Genomic DNA, 17,676 nt, shown 5'->3' with positions numbered 1-17,676 from the left:
ATGGAGTAGAACGTGTTTCGCTTGAGCTCCCGTCGGACTTTTGTTTTATTTAATTTAATAAGCTTTCTACATTACAAAATACTGGGAAACCTGTCTCTAACATATTCCTAAAATCAAAAGTCTGTGTATTTAGGGGTCAATGGCTGCAAATCTGCGCAAATATAAGTACACTCCGTCCACTACTAGGCCAAAAGCCACCGCGACGCCGAGTCCCACAGCTACCCCGGCTCAGACGGTTCCGCCCCGGACAGACAGCCCAGTGATGGACGCTGTAGCGCTGAAAACAGAGATCCTTCTCTCGCTGAAATCCGACATTGCCGAGGTGATAAAGACAGAGATTAAAAATGCACTAGCCGAAGATTTCAACTATATTAAAAGTGAACTTCAAGCAGTAAGATCGGAAATCATTAACAATACGGCGGCGGTTAAGTCTGAGATTGACCAAATAAAGGCTACAATCACGGAGGTGGAGGGCGGCCTGTCAACGTGGTCGGACGAGGTGGTGGACCTGCGGACTACGGTGACGGGCTTGAAAGCAGAGGTAACCGGGCTCAGAGAGAGATGCGACGACATGGAGGGAAGAATGAGGAGATGCAACATCAGAATACTAGGGGTGGCCGAGACGAATGGATCATGCTCTACTGCATCGGTCTCGAAACTACTGAAGGAAGCGCTACAATTGGATAGAGATGTGCTTGTGGATCGTTCACACAGAACCCTGGCTCCGAGGGGACCGGAGGGGAAACCACGCGCCATCATTGCTAAACTCCATTACTACCAGGACTGCGTCGAGGTGCTGAGCTGTGCGCGTACTCGAGCTCCTCTCCGGGTCAACGGGCAGACCATCGCCATCTTTCCGGATTATGCTGCCAACGTCGCCAGGGCCAGGGCTGCGTTCACGGAGGTCAGGAAGCTGCTGCGCAACCGTCAGGGCATTCGGTATGGTATACTGTTTCCAGCCCGACTCCGCATCACACACAACGGAGAAGAAAAGGAATTCACAGATGCAGACAAAGCGATGGACTACGTTAAGAAGAACGTCATGCCGGCAACAGGTCCAGGGTAGGTCTCCCCCAGCCACAGACCAGTGGGTCTCAGTGGCATTACAAGACCAACTTTGACGGGACGATATCTGCTTAAATATATTACCATCGTCAATGCCACCCCTTTGTTGTTATTGTAGTTCTTCACAGCAGTTTATATGCAAGTGTTGAAGGAGACTGGACATATGTTAGTTCAATTTAAAACTTACCCCAAGGGGGAAATAATCTATCTGTTTATTCATAAGGGGCAGGGAAGTTAAAATTACCTGACCAGGAGACTGTTTTTATTTGTTTCTTAATTTCCACTGCGTTAATGCTTCTCTCCGATCCTTTTATTTATTTCTGCCTCTAGACATCATTATTATTACTCTTATTTCTTTATATGCACATATACAATGTAAAATATATTCGACAATGTCGAAATTAAGGTTAGGGGGTTTTCACCCTCCTTTTGTTTTACCTCAAGGTTCGACGGGAGCCTGAAATGTTAACAAACTACTCCTAGCTATTCTGTTTGGTACTATAACCAAGCAAAGGCGAACCCTCTTAAAGGTTGTTCGCACAGCTGCCTGTTCAGACTCGCAGCCTGGGACCATGTCCCAACAGTCTGTCCAGACACTCATGTCGGTTGAGTGTCCGGATTTTTCATTTTTATTTCTATGTTCAGATCCCACTGTTCCACAGGGATCATACCGGAAGAATAAGAGCAACGTGTATGTTTATGTATTTTGTTTTCTCTTGCATTATTTTGTTTTTTTCCCTTATATGTACTCCCCAACTCCCCCACACCTCCTACCCATACCCACCCCTCATATATCCACACACCCACACTCACACAATCACACACATAGACACTGTACTACATGCAGTTCACAATCTTCTCCTATTCATGTGCCTATCCTTGCCATCACCATGCCTACAGGTAAAATTAAGATCCTCCCTAATTCTTACTCTGAACCATGGGATCACTTAAGGTTATAAGCTATAACGTTAAAGGCCTCCACAATCCTATAAAACGAAAGAAAATCCTTAATCAGCTAAAAAGAGCCAACTGTCAGATAGCATTCCTACAGGAGACCCACCTGTCGGATATGGAACATGAGAAACTAAAGAAATCCTGGGCAGACAGCGTGTTCTACTCATCACATCAGTCAGGTAGAAAGAGAGGAGTGGCTATATTGATACATAGGCAGGTTAACTTTACACCAACAACGGTCCACAAGGACATTGAGGGAAGATTCATTTTAGTGAATGGATCTATAGATGGGATACATGTATCCCTCATGAACATATATGCTCCAAATGAGGATGAGCCTGGCTTCATTAGCACAGTCATTAACACAGCAATACAACACAGCTCCGGTATCCTACTGTTGGGAGGAGACTTCAACTGTGTTATGTCCCAGCTAATGGATAGACAACCTACCTCCAAAACTCCCACTTCTAGAATGAGCAGAATGCTTAAACACTTGTCCATAGAATCAGGCCTAGTGGACGTCTGGAGAAGCAGATTCCCTAAAGGAAGAGATTTTACTTTCTACTCGCACAGACATTCATCTTATTCGAGAATTGATTATTTCTTTACACCCAAAGCAGAACTACACAGGATAGAAGACATAAAGATCTTACCAATTACTCTATCTGATCATGCACCTCTTGCATTATCATGGAACATAGGTCACAGGCCAAAAACCAAACAATGGAGATTAAATACATCACTTCTAAATGATGAGGAATTTATCACATTTGTAACAACTGAACTAAAGTATTACCTAGAAACTAACGACTCACCTGAAATATCACCTCTCATCCTATGGGACTGTGCTAAGGCATACATTAGAGGTCGCATTATCTCATACGCGAGCGCGAAAAAAAAGAATAGAGAAGCAAAACAAGGAGAATTAGAGGATAAAATAAGGCTGCTTGAACAACAGCATAAAAGAACACCAACCTCCAATCTACTTAATGCTCTCAAACAAGCACGCAGGGATCTAAATAGCCTAATCACTGAAAAGATTGAGGGCAATTTAAGGTTTACCAACCAAAAATACTATGAAAATGGAAACAGAGCAAGTAGATTATTAGCACTAAGACTAAAAAAACAACAATCATCGAATATAGTACAGAAATTAAAAACTCATAACTCGACTCTCACAAAACCTGATGAAATCTCAAGGTCTTTTGCAGAATTTTATAAATCTCTTTACAAAAATACGGACACCTGCACAGATGATAATGAATTGACAGCATTTCTGAAAGACATCAAACTAAAAGAGCTATCTGAACCTATGGCAAAAGAACTAGATGAACCAATTGAAGAATGGGAAATACAAGAAGTGATCTCTACACTAAAAAACAATAAAAGTCCTGGACCGGATGGGTTTAGTAATGAATTCTATAAAACATTTAAAGAGACAGTATGTCCCTTATTGCTAAAAGCATACCACCATACATTGCAATCTGGAACCACGGCCCCCTCATGGAGGGACGCAACAATAGTAGTAATACATAAAGAGGGCAAGGACCCCACCCAATGCCAATCATACAGACCCATCTCACTTTTATGCACCGACCTACGTATATTAACAGCCATCCTAGCAAGACGCGTCAATAAAATTATCACACAAGTTATCCACCCCGATCAGACCGGGTTTATAAAGGGAAGATACTACGGGGACAACATAAGAAGATTACTAAATATTATGACTCACCCTAAAGTTAAGGAGGAAGAAGCAATGATATTATCCCTCGATGCCCAGAAGGCATTCGATCGAGTATCTTGGCAATACCTATTTCAAACTCTAAAACGACTCAAATTTGGCCCCAATTTTATAAAATGGATTCAAACACTATATTCAAATCCACAAGCTGCTGTAAAAGTGAATGGATTTCTGTCGGACCGATTTACTCTAGAACGGGGTTGCAGGCAGGGGTGCTCTTTGTCGCCCCTGCTGTTTGATATCAGTATTGAACCACTGGCACAGCTCATTAGAGACGACGACAACATAAAGGGACTGACAATAAATGAGGAACAACATAAATTATCATTGTATGCAGATGACGTGCTTCTTTATCTAACTGAACCTGCAACAACAATCCCACGCCTAAAAGATCTTATTTCCAACTATGGATACTTCTCGGGTTATAAAGTGAATGTTGATAAAACAATGGCTATGGACATAGGAGGTAGAATTCCACAAACTATCAAAATCCAGAGTGAGTTTAAATGGCCCAAGGATGGTATTAAATATCTTGGCATTCAGATCCCCTCATTGTTAGAAAACCTAAGTGATGCAAATTACAAAAGCATAATCCAAAATATCAGTAAAGATCTAGACCGCTGGTCAACACTTCCCCTGTCTCTATTGGGCCGTATTGAGAGTGTACGCATGAATGTGCTGCCTAGGCTTCTATACCTGTTCCAGATGCTACCCATCGATATCCCCAAATCCACATTTGATAAGTGGGATAGACTCATCTCCAAATTCATATGGCAAGGAAGGCGCCCAAGAATCAGACTTAAAACACTACAACTATCTAAACCATATGGTGGGCTGAAACTCCCAAACCTAAGATACTACTTCTGGGCGGCCCAGCTAAAGCCTCTAACAGCATGGATCCAAGACTCTTCATATACACGATGGCTCAACATTGAAAAAAGTTTGTGTTCGATGCCCTTACAGACCTTGCCTTTCATAGATGTCCCTCTAAAGGAAACTCAACTAGGTGAATGGACCAGAGTCACACTAAAGATTTGGAGGAAAATAAAACTGTCATTTGGCTTACCTAAAGCAATCTCAGCATTATCCAATATTGGTCTTATGAAAAATTTCGAACCCTCCAATACAGATACAGGGTTTAGAAATTGGTCAGATCATGGACTTACTAACTTGCACCAACTCCATAAAGACGGTAGCCTTAAATCATTTGAACAGTTAAGAGAGGAATTTAGGCTCCCTAACACAGACTTTTTCAGATATCTACAATTAAGAAGCTTCCTAACAAAACATAGAGAATGGAATAAAGTCTTGGAGCCCACTGAAATCGAAGAGTTCTTGATAAAGCTGCAAAAAGGAAACGAGAATAAGAAAATTATAGGTGACCTTTACCAAAGGTTTCTATCCATGGATTTGAATAATACACTACAGAGGAAAGAGAGATGGGAAACTGAAATGAATACTGACATATCACAGGACATATGGGAGGAAATATGCACTGAAGCACACTTAGTGACCAATTCAAATACATGGAGGGAATTCAAATGGAAAGTGGTTATGAGATTCTTTAGAACCCCAGAAATAATGGCTAAAATGGGCCCAACACACTCAAATAAATGTTGGAGAAATTGCAGTACGCAAATTGGCAACCACACCCACATATTCTGGTCATGCCCCAAATTGAGAACATTTTGGGAAGAGGTGTTTGAGGCCCTTGAAGCAGTATTCCACCAAAAATTTACCAAAGATCCAAAGATGGCACTACTGGGAGTTATACCTGAAGGCATTGATGGAAGGGCAAGAATATATCTCTTACAAATATTACTAACGGCAGCAATTAAATGCATTACAATTAAGTGGTTAAAACCAGACCCCCCTACATACAATATGTGGACAGAGAAAGTATGGGAAATCTACCAGATGGAACAAATAACATACACTCTGAGACTCCAGAAACATCTATTTATTAAAAGATGGAGCCCGGTTATGTCCATATTAATACAGTGAACCCCTCCACACATCTCGACTCGTATATTTCTGTATTCTAGACTCACCTCATATCACTACACATAGATATATGCCTGCATTGCATTCACACACACACATACACACACACACACACACACACACACACACATACACAACCCCCACCTGACCCAACCCCCCCCGACCCTACCCTTTTTCTTTCTTTCTTTTCAAAATCTTTAATTTTATTCCGTCATTGACATCTCAATGTTTTTGTTGATCGCTCTTTTTTGCTTTGTGTGTCATGCTTTGAACCACATCCATGGACCATATGTGTACAGCTATAAGAATGGAAAGAATTGTAGACAAAACATGACATGATTGTACAAGTTGTTGAAACTGAAATAAAAACTAAGTTCAAAAAAAAAAAAAAAAAAAAAAAAAAAAACAAATGTCTTTGGAGAGCTTCTTTGGAAAGGGGAAAAGGCCCAATGAGGAGACAGAAGAAGAAGAGCCTACGACTTCCAAGAAAAAGAAAGCTGCATTTAAAAGACAATTATCAGGAGTCCTACTTGGGTTTATCGCTACATGTGATTCTCACGTCTTTAGGGCGGACTATTAAGATGTAGGGTCTTCAGTCTACAGCGGAAGATAGTTAGTGACTCCGCAGTCCTGACTGGACAAGCAAAGTGTTCAAACAGCCAATCAGTTACCTGCAGGATGGCCACAATCACTCCTAACAGCCAATCAGTTACCTGATACTCTTTGAATACTCTTTGAATCATCCTATTCCTTATTCTAATGTGTTCTTAGGTATGACCCAGGGGGAGCCTATTGGAGGTAGAAATCAGAGGACGGTCTTATTGTAATGTGCGAAACGCCTGTTTGATGCCATTCCTAGTTCCATGATTCCATGCATTTCAATGAGTCTGTCTACCTCCAGCAGCCTCCCCTTGGTCATACCTAAGAACCTGTGTTTATTTTTAACCCTGCCATCAGGAGTGAATGTGTAAATATTGCAAGGGCAGCAGGTGTCTGTGACATTTCAATTTCCCTCTAGGGAGCAATGCAGAGTAAATTCCATTCATTTGAATGCTGAAACACGCACACACACCTCTCCCGTTCTGTCTGAAACACACACACACCTCCCCCGTCCTGTCTGTAGGAGATGATGAGTGCGTTTGAGGCGGAGGCCGCCCAGACCAACCGTCCTCGTCTGATGCTGACCGCTGCAGTGTCTGCTGGGAAGGGAACCATCGACCGTGCATATCAGGTCGCCCAGATTGGAACGTCAGTAAACTTAGCTTATTTCTTGTGGTTGAATTATTCAGTCATTATTGCTACTGTAGCTGTTAAAGGGCAACGTTATTATTCACTGTAGAGTACAGGCATATAAAGAATGAGGCAGGGACATCACTCCCATATATTATATATACTGTCAGACTCTCATTCACTTTAAAAACTCACCTCTAAACCTGTCTTCAAGGACAAGACATCAACATCTGGATGCAGTTTACCATGGCGCGTTAAGGTTTATAACACGCTGTAAACCCCTTATGCATCACTGTGTGCTATACTCTCTGGTTAACTGGTCATCTCTCTCTATCCGCCGAACCCTTCACTGGTATATTTTCATTTACAAATGCATCCTTGGTCTGCTCCCCTCCTACCTTTCTAACCACCTGTCACGCAAGCAATCCGTCTACGGCCTTCGCACACAGGACATCATCACATACTCCATCCCCTTGGTCCGGACCATGAAAGGCAAAAGGGCGTTCTCAATTGCAGCCCCTTCCTCTTGGAATTCTTTACAGCAGAGTCTGAAACTGTCTCATCTGATCCCTCTTTCCAGTTTCAAGCTCTTGCTGAGAGACATTCAGTGCGAGTTGCTGACCCCTCCCTGTCCCTAGCTCTTTAGCTGTCTAGTTTTAGGTTTTGTAGTTTTAGTTTAGTTTTAGATTATCTTAGACTGTTTTAGACTAGTTTTAGTTTTAGACTATGTAGTTTTAGTTTAGTTTTAGACTATGTAGGCCAGGTTTTGTATTGTATTTGTTTGTGGTGGATGTTGTATAGGGGTAGTGGTGGTCTAGTGGATAGTGAGTTGGACTTGGGATCGGAAGGTTGTGAGTTCAAATCCCGCCTGAAGCCACACCACTACTAGTGTGCCCTTGGGTAAGGCACTTAGCCCTCAGTTACTCCAGGGGGAATGTCCCTGTAATTCGTAATTGTAAGTCGCTTTGGATAAAAGCGTCTGCTAAATGGCAAAATTATTATTTAATTTAAAATTATTGTATGCCTGTGAACAGGTCACACTTGAAAATGAGCCCTTGGGGCTCAATGTGTTTTTACCTGTATAAATAAAGGTTAAATAAATAAATAAATAAAATATAATTATTTGACACTGTGTTTGAGATCGAGACGTGGATTGAGGTGGGGAAGCGACTGAGGGACATTCTGAATAAAAAGAAGGATATCATCAGCGTACAGAGGTATGTGATGTGATGGTAATGTGATGGTGTTGTGAACCGTAATAGGATCATAGTTGACTGACTGGCAAACAGCCTAGGCCACAGGTTCAAGAGAGAGTGCAAACAGTAGAGGAGAGAGAGGGCAACCCTGGTGAGAGCCGTGAGATACTGGAAATTGTTTAGAGCATGTGTTCTCTGTCAGAACCATTGTAGTCAAATTGGAATATAGTAATTTTATCATAGCTAAATAGTGATCTCCAAAGCCCATATGACGTAAAACCGCCCATAAAAACTTTCTCTCGAGACGATCAAAAGCTTTCTCAGCATCAAGTGAGAGAATAGCATTTGATTCAGTAGTGTCCGAAGAATCAATGATAATGGAGAAGGCGGCGGACGTTGTCTGAGGCAAGGCGACTTTTAATGAAGCCTGTTTGGTCCTATAACTTTGACAGTACGTAGAGTCCTTCCCCTTTTTTAAGAGCAAAGAAATTATAGCTATATTATTGTTTTTAGAAAAGGAGCCGTTTTTTGATTGCAGAATGAATCATTCTTAGCAAAAGAGCGCCAACCTGAGGCCAAAATGCTAGATAAAACTCTCTCTCTCTCTAACCCTGGTGACTTGCCTTTATTCATACTTAAAAGAGCTTTGTGGAGTTCAGAGTAATGGGTGAATCTAAATCAAGGGACTCATCCTGGGAAAGCTTGGGGAGCTGTAAGGGGTTCATAAAGGTACTACAGGCTTGCTCATTATATTTTTACTGAAAGAAAAGAGTGTTTATTTAAGATACTGTAGTGGAAGATATTATCCTCATTTCCAGTGAAGTAGCTGCCATCTTGTTGTGACATTTTTGTTTATCCCACCCCCTATCCCATGCTGATGGTTCCGGTTACACTGGTATGAACGTGGGCTGGTTCGCCAGACAGAACCAAGGTTCAGAGGTTCCAGAACGCAAGTGCGGGTTAGTGCGGGCTGGCGCCGTGTGTGTGTGTGTGTGTGTGTGTGTGTGTGTGTGTGTGTGTGTGTGTGTGTGTGTGTGTGTGTGTGTATGTGTGTGTGTGTGTGTGTGTGTGTGTGTGTGTGTGTGTGTGTGTGTGTGAATGGGTGAATGAGAGGCACTTACACGGCGCCAACAATTACAATTAAAGCACTTCAGAATAAGGCGCCATAATAAGTGCCGCCCATTATATCTTGATTCAAGGACGTATGAAGTTTATCAGTGTTTTTTTTAACAAAGCTAGTGACCTCCTAATCAAAAAAAAAAGCTCTTAATCAAACAGGTTAATAAAGCAGAACGCAGAGTTTTGCTGTGGGAGGCTTTGTCCTGGAGCCAGATCAAACATGGTTAACTTTATTTTTATTTATTTTTATTTAACCTCTATTTATCTATTTGATCAGGAGTTCCGTTGAGATTAAAATCTCGTGACGAGAAAGCACACCAGTACAGGTAACAGATCGGAGAGGAAGCTGAGGGTATATAAGGCTCAGCCACCCCTCTGAAATATGAACAGAGGCACCATGGGTAAACTGCTCATCTGCGTTGGTAAGTAGAGGAACTGAGGAACTGCACCTCCTAAAAATCGAATGAATAGTACTTGAACTACCAAGTTTCTTTGTTTGAAGACGAAGAAATTCATTGGTTTAAAAAAAAGTGTGTCTATGTAATGTATGATTCTGTTCAACCAGCCTCTGGATAGAGACTCCTGGTGTATGCCTGCTCTCACCTTTCTCTCTCTCACCCATCTCTCTTCTGTCTCTGTCTCTCTCTCACCCATCTCTCTTCTGTCTCTCTCTCTGTCTCTCTCTCTCTGTCTCTCTCTCTCTCTCTCTCTCTCTCTCTCTCTCTCTCTCTCTCTCTCTCTCTCTCTCTCTCACCCATCTCTGTCTCTGTCTCACTCTGTCTCTCTCTCACCCATCTCTCTTCTGTCTCTGTCTCTCTGTCTCTGTCTCTCTCTCTCTCTCTCTCTCTCTCTCTCTCTCTCACCCATCTCTGTCTCTGTCTCACTCTGTCTCTCTCTCTCTCTCACCCATCTCTGTCTCTGTCTCACTCTGTCTCTCTCTCTCTCTCTCTCTCTCTCACCCATCTCTCCCTCTCTCTCCCTCTCTCTCTCTCTCACCCATCTCTGTCTCTGTCTCTGTCTCTCTCTCTCTCTCTCTCTCTCTCTCTCTCTCTCTCTCTCTCTCTCTCTCTCTCGCTCTCTCTGCAGGACTGGCTCTCATGCTGCATGTGCAGCTAGGTAAGTTCATCTCTCCTTTATTCATCAGTCAGGGAGAGCAGACTCTTAACCTTATGATGACCTGCATGCCAATGCCAGTGACCACATGTAACAGGGTTAATATTGGCTATTCCCAATGCCAGTGACCACATGTAACAGGGTTAATATTGGCTATTCCCAATGCCAGTGACCACACGACTATCGTTTACACAACAACACAGGAGCTCAAGTTTTAGATTGATTAGATTGTCATTGCCAGAGTACAAGTACTAAGGGCCTGGCAACACGGTGCCGGATTTGGCTGAAATAGCGATGATCTGATATAGTTTGCACCTGGCGGCTACATGACTCGGATCAGAATTCGAGAACTGAGACGGTGACAATATGAAATACGAAAACTCTGTAAGCGTGTTTCCGTATCGTATTTGGAGTCGTGTGGTCGGTGATACGATGACGTAGAGTCACTGGATAAAAGTGTCTACTAAATATCAAAAATGTATCAATATGATACGTCTGTATGGTGTAAGGCATGGCTAACTACTATCACAATGTCCACACTTGTGCACGATAAGATTTTAGAGCTATTTTAGCTTCTTTTGTTTTTGCATGATCAAATGTTTGTGTTAAATACTTTGATATTGGATGCAAGTACCATGACTAATGTGATCAGACACACATAAGGGGAACGGTGGAGTGTATTGTATTTTGGTTTATTTAGGCAAGGCAAGGCAAGTTTATTTGTATAGCACATTTCATACAACAGGGGCAATTCAGTGCTTTACATACATTATTAAAATACAGCAAGAGCAGCATAGTAAGAAAATAAAAATTACAATGAATAAAAGCAAATATAAGAAGTAAATAGATAAAACATCTAATTAAACAATAGTTAATGGAAAAAAGACATTGATAGAAGTGTTTGTGTTTAATCATAACTGCTGCAAAACATGACCGTTTTTAGCTTAGATTTAAATACTTTAAGGGTTTGGGCCTGTTTGATTTCTTCATGGAGTTTGTTCCAGGAGCATGCAGCAGTGTGACTGAAAGCTGCTGCACCGTGTTTTGTTTTTACTCTTGGAATTAGTAGCCTCAGCTGACCTTAGGGACCTTGCGGGAATATAGGGTGGGAGGAGATGTATTTTGGTCCAAGATTTTGTGATTTGTATGTAATTAGGAGGATTTTGAATTCAATTCTCTGAGAGACTGGTAGCCAGTGCAGGGATCTCAGGATTGGTGTAATGTGTTCAAATTTACTACTATTGTTCAGCACTTGAAGTAACATTCAGTGCATGACTTTGTACTATATAAATAACATTCTGAAAGCGACAAGTAACAGATGTGCCCATCGAAGGTCTTATCCTAACTCCTATCCTTACCCTACTGTTCCTTCTAGGTTCTTCCTACATCCTGACCTGTTATTTCACTAGCTGGGCACAGTACCGCCCCGGAGCAGGGAGGTACACCCCCACCGAAGTGGACCCATGTCTCTGTGACCACCTTGTCTTTGCCTTTGCCTCAATGGAAAACAACCAGATCGCACCGAGATCGTGGAAGGACGTGAAACTCTACGGAGAGTTCCAGGCCCTCAAGGACCAGTTAGTCCACGCACACACACACACTCAGTAGCACGCACACACACACACACACACACAGGCACACACACACACACACACACACACACACACAGACACACACACACACACACACACATACACACACACACACACACACACACACAGGCACCCTCCCACCCACCCACACACACACACACACCCACACACAGACACAGACACACACATACACAATCTCACACACACACAGTGAATCAGATATGAGTGTAAGGTGTCTGAGCTGATTGTTCTGTTGTGCTTTCAGGAACAGCGACCTGAAGACTCTGCTGGCCATCGGAGGATACAGCTTTGGCACAGCGAGGTGGGTATCGGCTCAGCGCTGTGTCTCCCGTCTATTGTGACGACCCAACAGCTCTGCATGTACATTGAAAACAAAGGGCTCGTTCCCACACAGGGCCGAGGCCAAGGCCGCTTGTAAATTAGCCTGCTTCCTACACAGAAAAATGGCAAAATCGCTTTATATTAGCTTATCCTGATGTGATTTTGAAAATGTAAGGATACTGGGTGGTAGAACGCACATATCTAGGAGAAGTCATGAAAGGAGGGTCCTGAAATTTGATCGAGTGCAACGATATAAACATTTGTTTTACTCACAGGGGTCAAATGACCCCACCTTCTTACTGCAGTGAGAAGAACAGTAAAGATCTATGTAAAAAATAAGGAAATAAAAAAGCCCTAAGTGCATCTAGGACAAGGACTTCTGTCTGACTCGCTGTCTCTCCCTAGGTTCTCTGCCATGGCTGCCACCTCTGCCAACCGTCAGACCTTCATCCAGAGTGTGATCACGTACCTGAGGAAGTATCGCTTTGACGGCCTGGACATCGACTGGGAGTACCCCGGGTCCAGAGGCTCCCCCGCCCAGGACAAATACCACTACACCACCCTGGTGCAGGTCAGTCATGCCCTTTGATTACCACCCTGGTGCAGGTCAGACATAGTCTTTGTTTACTCTGTCTGTCTGTCTGACTGTCTGTCTGTCTGTCTGTCTGTCTCCACCCTGGTGCAGGTCAGACATGCTCTTTGTCAGTACTCAAGTTGTAAAAGAAAATCAGGGGGGATGGTGGATTGTATCATATGGGGACAATTTTAGCATCCCCACAGCGTCAGTGACTTCAGTGTAAAACTGTAAAAATGTCATTGCATGTGTGCGTGCCCCCTCCCTCGCCCCCAGTATTTTACTCAATATGCGCAAAACTAAATGTTGAAATAGCAGTAATACCACGTTCATTGATAAAATGACATGACGGATGGAAAGGGGGGATGCCAGTTTTAGAAGGGGGATGATTTTGACCAGGTCAGATATGCCCTTTGCATCGTCCTATTCCATTATTCTAATGTGTTCTTAGGTATGACCCAGGGGAAGCTATCACAGGCATCACAATGTCACAGGCACCTGCTGGCTGCACCTATCTATCTGTACCTACCTACCTATCTGTACCTACCTACCTATCTGTACCTACCTATCTATCTGTACCTACCTATCTATCTGTACCTACCTATCTATCTGTACCTACCTATCTATCTGTACCTACCTGCAATATCTACACATTCACCACTCCTGATGGCAGGGTTGAAGATGAACACAGGTTCATAACCATTCCATTCCATGCTTTTCAATGAGCCCGTTCACCAATGTCTGCCTCCAGCAGCCTCCCCTGGGTCATACCTAAGAAGCGTTTTCAGCAGGTGCAGCGGGTGTCTGTGACATTTCAATTTCCCTCCGGGGAGCAATGCAGAGTCAATTCCATTCATTTGAATGCTGAATGACGCACAGACACCTCTCCCGTTCTGTCTGAAAGACGCACACACATCTCTCCTGTTCTGTCTGAAAGACGCACACACATCTCTCCTGTTCTGTCTGAAAGACGCACACACATCTCTCCTGTTCTGTCTGAAAGACGCACACACACCTCTCCTGTCCTGTCTGAAACACACACACACACACACACACACACACACACACACACACACACACACACACACACACACCTCTCCTGTCCTGTCTGAAACACACACACACACATACACACACACACACACACATACACACACACACACACACACACACACACACACACACACACACCTATCGAGTCCTTTAAATCTCAACTCAAAACCCACTTATATTCTTTAGCGTTCCCTGACTCACTCTGACTCCTGCCTTGTTTGGTTCTGACGTGTTGTTCTGTTCCTCTGTTGGTTGTTTATTTTCTGTTTATTTACACTTTAGGACTACTTTTACTGTAAAGCACTTTGGTTGACAGGTGTCATGTTTAAATGTGCTATATAAATACATTTGATTGATGGTTGGTTTATTTGACCTCTCCCATCCTGTCTGTAGGAGTTGATGAGTGCCTTTGAGGCGGAGGCCGACCAGACCAGCATGCCTCGTCTGTTACTGACGGCTGCGGTGTCTGCTGGGAAGAGAACCATCGACGCTGGATATCAGATCCCAGAGATTGGAGCGTCAGTACACTTACTTCATAGCTTATTTCTGGTGGTTTAATTATTCAGTCATTATTGCTACTGTAGCTGTTAAAGGGCAACGTTATTATTCACTGTAAAGTACAGGCATATAGAGAATGAGGCAGGGACATCACTCACATATATATATATATACTCTCATAGTGTCATTTACTTTAAAAACTCACCTCTAAACCTGTCTCCATGTACTCTCTCATAGGACCCTATGTCCAAGATTCTCCCTCCTCTCTCCTTTTCGCTGACAACTCTTACTAAACTACACTCTCCTCTCACTAAACTACACTCAACTCTCACTAAACTACACTCAACTCTCACTAAACTACACTCAACTCTTACTAAACTACACTAAACTCTTACTAAACTACACTCTCCTCTTACTAAACTACACTCTGTTCACTAATAACTAACTCTCTCTTCCTGTCTACCTGTCTGTCTGTCTCTCTGTCAGGGTGCTCGACCATATCCATGTGATGACCTATGCCTTCCACGGTCCCTGGCAAGACTATACTGGAGAGAACAGCCCTCTGTACCAAGGACCGACCGACAAGGGTCGTTTTGTCCACCACAATGTGGTGAGTGGGCCTCTCCTTCTTCCTGTTTACCTTTCGGTCCAAGGCATTAATAGTATTAATAGTATTGGAGAGGTGGTTCTCACTAGAACATGTGTGTCCTCAGGACTGTGCAATGAAGTATTGAAAGAGGTTCTCATTTGCATGTGTGTGTGCGTGTGTGTGTGTGTGTGTGTGTGTGTGTCCACAGGACTATGCTATGACTTATTGGAAGAGCCAAGGTGCCCCTGAAGAGAAACTGTTGGTTGGCTTCCCTACCTATGGCCGCACCTACACACTGGCATCCTTGTCAGAACACGGAATAGGAGCTCCTACCACCGGCGCAGGCCCTGCTGGAACCTACACCCGCCACGAGGGCTTCTATGCCTACTACGAGGTGCATGTTTTCTCTCTCTCTGTGTGTTTGTGCATTTGTGTGAACTATTCAGGCCTGGGACTTGCAGATGAGATCTGTGTTATGATTAACTACTCTCTACAGACATGTGTTTTCTTCTTCTTAACTTCACTTAAGACTGCTATGGTGAAACCCCTCCTGAACAAAAACAACCTTGATTCATTAGTCCTCAGCAATTTTAGACCAATTTTTTATCTCCCTTTTTTAAGGGACAGACAGACAATAAAGCAATATTGAATCTTGAATCTTGAATCTTGAAGCAAAATGTTTTAGAAATTCGTTTTTTAACCAGCTAAATTATTTTCTTACCTCAAACAAGTCAGGTTTTCAGGCCCATTACAGCACAGAAACAGCCTTGGTAAAGGTTGTGAATGACCGTAGAATTAATTTGGACACCAAAACATTCTCTGTCCTGAGTACAGCTTTCGATACAGTCGAACACAATATTTTCATAGACAGACTACATAAGTTGATTGATTGATTGATTGCAGACCCAACACCTGACCCCTAACCCGTAACCCATGACCCTTAATCTTTAACTCCTAACACTCCTAACTTCCTCCCGTCAGATCTGCACCTTCCTGAAGGACGGAGCCACCGAGGCCTGGGACTCTGCCCAGGATGTGCCCTACGCCTACGACAACAAGAAGACCTGGGTCGGATATGACAACATCAGGAGCTTCCAGATCAAGGTCAGACTGTGTGTGTGTGCGTGTGTGTGTGTGTGTGTGTGTGTGTGTGTGTGTGTGTGTGTGTGTGTGTGTGTGTACTGTGTACTGTGTATACAGTGAGTCATCCATTGAGGGCAAAGGATTTTCTGTGTGCATGTCACCACTTTAGGGGGTGAATTGTGTTTTGATTCCAGTCGATTGCGTCTCTCCTCACAGATAGATTGGCTGAAAAGGACTGGTTTCGGAGGAGCTTTGGTCTGGAATCTGGATCTGGATGACTTCTCTGGCACCTTCTGCGGTGAGGGCAAATACCCTCTGATCAGCACCCTGAAGAGGGGACTGCGGACTGGATCACCAGGTGAGACTCACACACAAGCAGACACACACACACACAGACAGAACAACAACAACAATATCATCGAGGGGGACAGGGCACCAGGGGGGTATTCCATCAACGTCGCCAAGTCTCACAACTCTTAAAAAACAAGCCTGGACTTTAATTTAGAGACATTGATGGAATACCCCCCTGGACCCCTGAAACTTGAAACTTGATTTTAATCTGTTGACGTCTTCTCTTTCCCCCAGCTTGTGGAATCTAATCTCATGCTAATAAACACCACCCTTCAAAGCAAACTGTAGTTTCTTCAGGTTATTTTCTTTTTACTTAATGATCTATATATATATATATATATATATATATATATATATATATATGCCATTTAGCTGACGCTTTTATCCAAAGTGACTTACATTGCAGTGAGTGCATACATTTCAGTATATATGGTCCCAGCGGGAATCGAACCCACAACCTAAGCATTGTCAGCGCCATGCTCTACCGTCTGAGCCACAGAGGACCACTGTAGGATCTACTGTATCTATGGGTGTCACAGCTATTATATGAAGGTGGGACAGGTCCAACCTACTTTAAAAAAATTAGAGGCTAGTTTTTATGGGTTACTGTCTCTTGGTTTGATATACTATAATATGTGATCTGGGGCACGTTCCTCTGGGTGAAATTACTAAATGTACCCATCATTCTTCTCATGCTATATATATATGTATTTGCCAGATAAAAGTATCAAACCACCTAAGAGTGACAAGACCAATATTATTACATTCATATTTTTGGCAAAGTGACTTACATTAAGTACATTTGTCTAAAGTAAGTGAATCATCTATGTATCAGTCGTCATAAGAAGACATCTATGGTAGGACCCGGCAGTCACCATGCTAGAAGAATCACACCTACCGTAGCACAGACCACCAGGCCCCAACCACATCTTTGTACACTTCCTTTTCTACTCAGGGCAGCAACAACAGTGTCACATGCAGTTGTCAGTCAGGCACACATGTGTCTGTGGTGTGTGTGTGTGTGTGTGTGTGTGTGTGTGTGTGTGTGTGTGTCTGTGGTGTGTGTGTGTGTGTCTGTGGCATGCTTGGTGTGTGTGTGTGTGTGTGTGTGTGTGTGTGTGTGTCTGTGTGTCTGTGTCTGTGTGTGTGTGTGTGTGTGTGTGTGTGGC

The 17,676-nt window shown here is 43.1% G+C and overlaps 1 protein-coding gene across 1 annotated transcript; it reads left to right on the top strand.

Moving 5' to 3' along the window:
- Window positions 1–9,694: 9,694 nt before the first annotated feature.
- On the top strand, window positions 9,695–16,755 carry LOC308175582 (acidic mammalian chitinase-like; the record flags this gene model as incomplete). The annotated part of the gene is made up of 11 exons (XM_080551222.1): window positions 9,695–9,734; window positions 10,399–10,428; window positions 11,801–12,002; window positions 12,283–12,339; window positions 12,765–12,930; window positions 14,380–14,504; window positions 14,971–15,094; window positions 15,282–15,467; window positions 16,055–16,177; window positions 16,373–16,514; window positions 16,742–16,755. 11 exons carry the CDS (start codon window positions 9,695–9,697, stop codon window positions 16,753–16,755), a joined length of 1,209 nt encoding a protein of 402 aa, XP_080407348.1.
- Between the last annotated feature and the right edge of the window lie 921 nt (window positions 16,756–17,676).

The sequence above is a fragment of the Nansenia antarctica genome, assembly GCF_963989245.1.
Source record: "Nansenia antarctica genome assembly, contig: SCAFFOLD_337, whole genome shotgun sequence".
NCBI classification, from domain to species: Eukaryota; Metazoa; Chordata; class Actinopteri; order Argentiniformes; family Microstomatidae; genus Nansenia; species Nansenia antarctica.
This window is presented reverse-complemented; position numbering and strand designations above follow the sequence as displayed.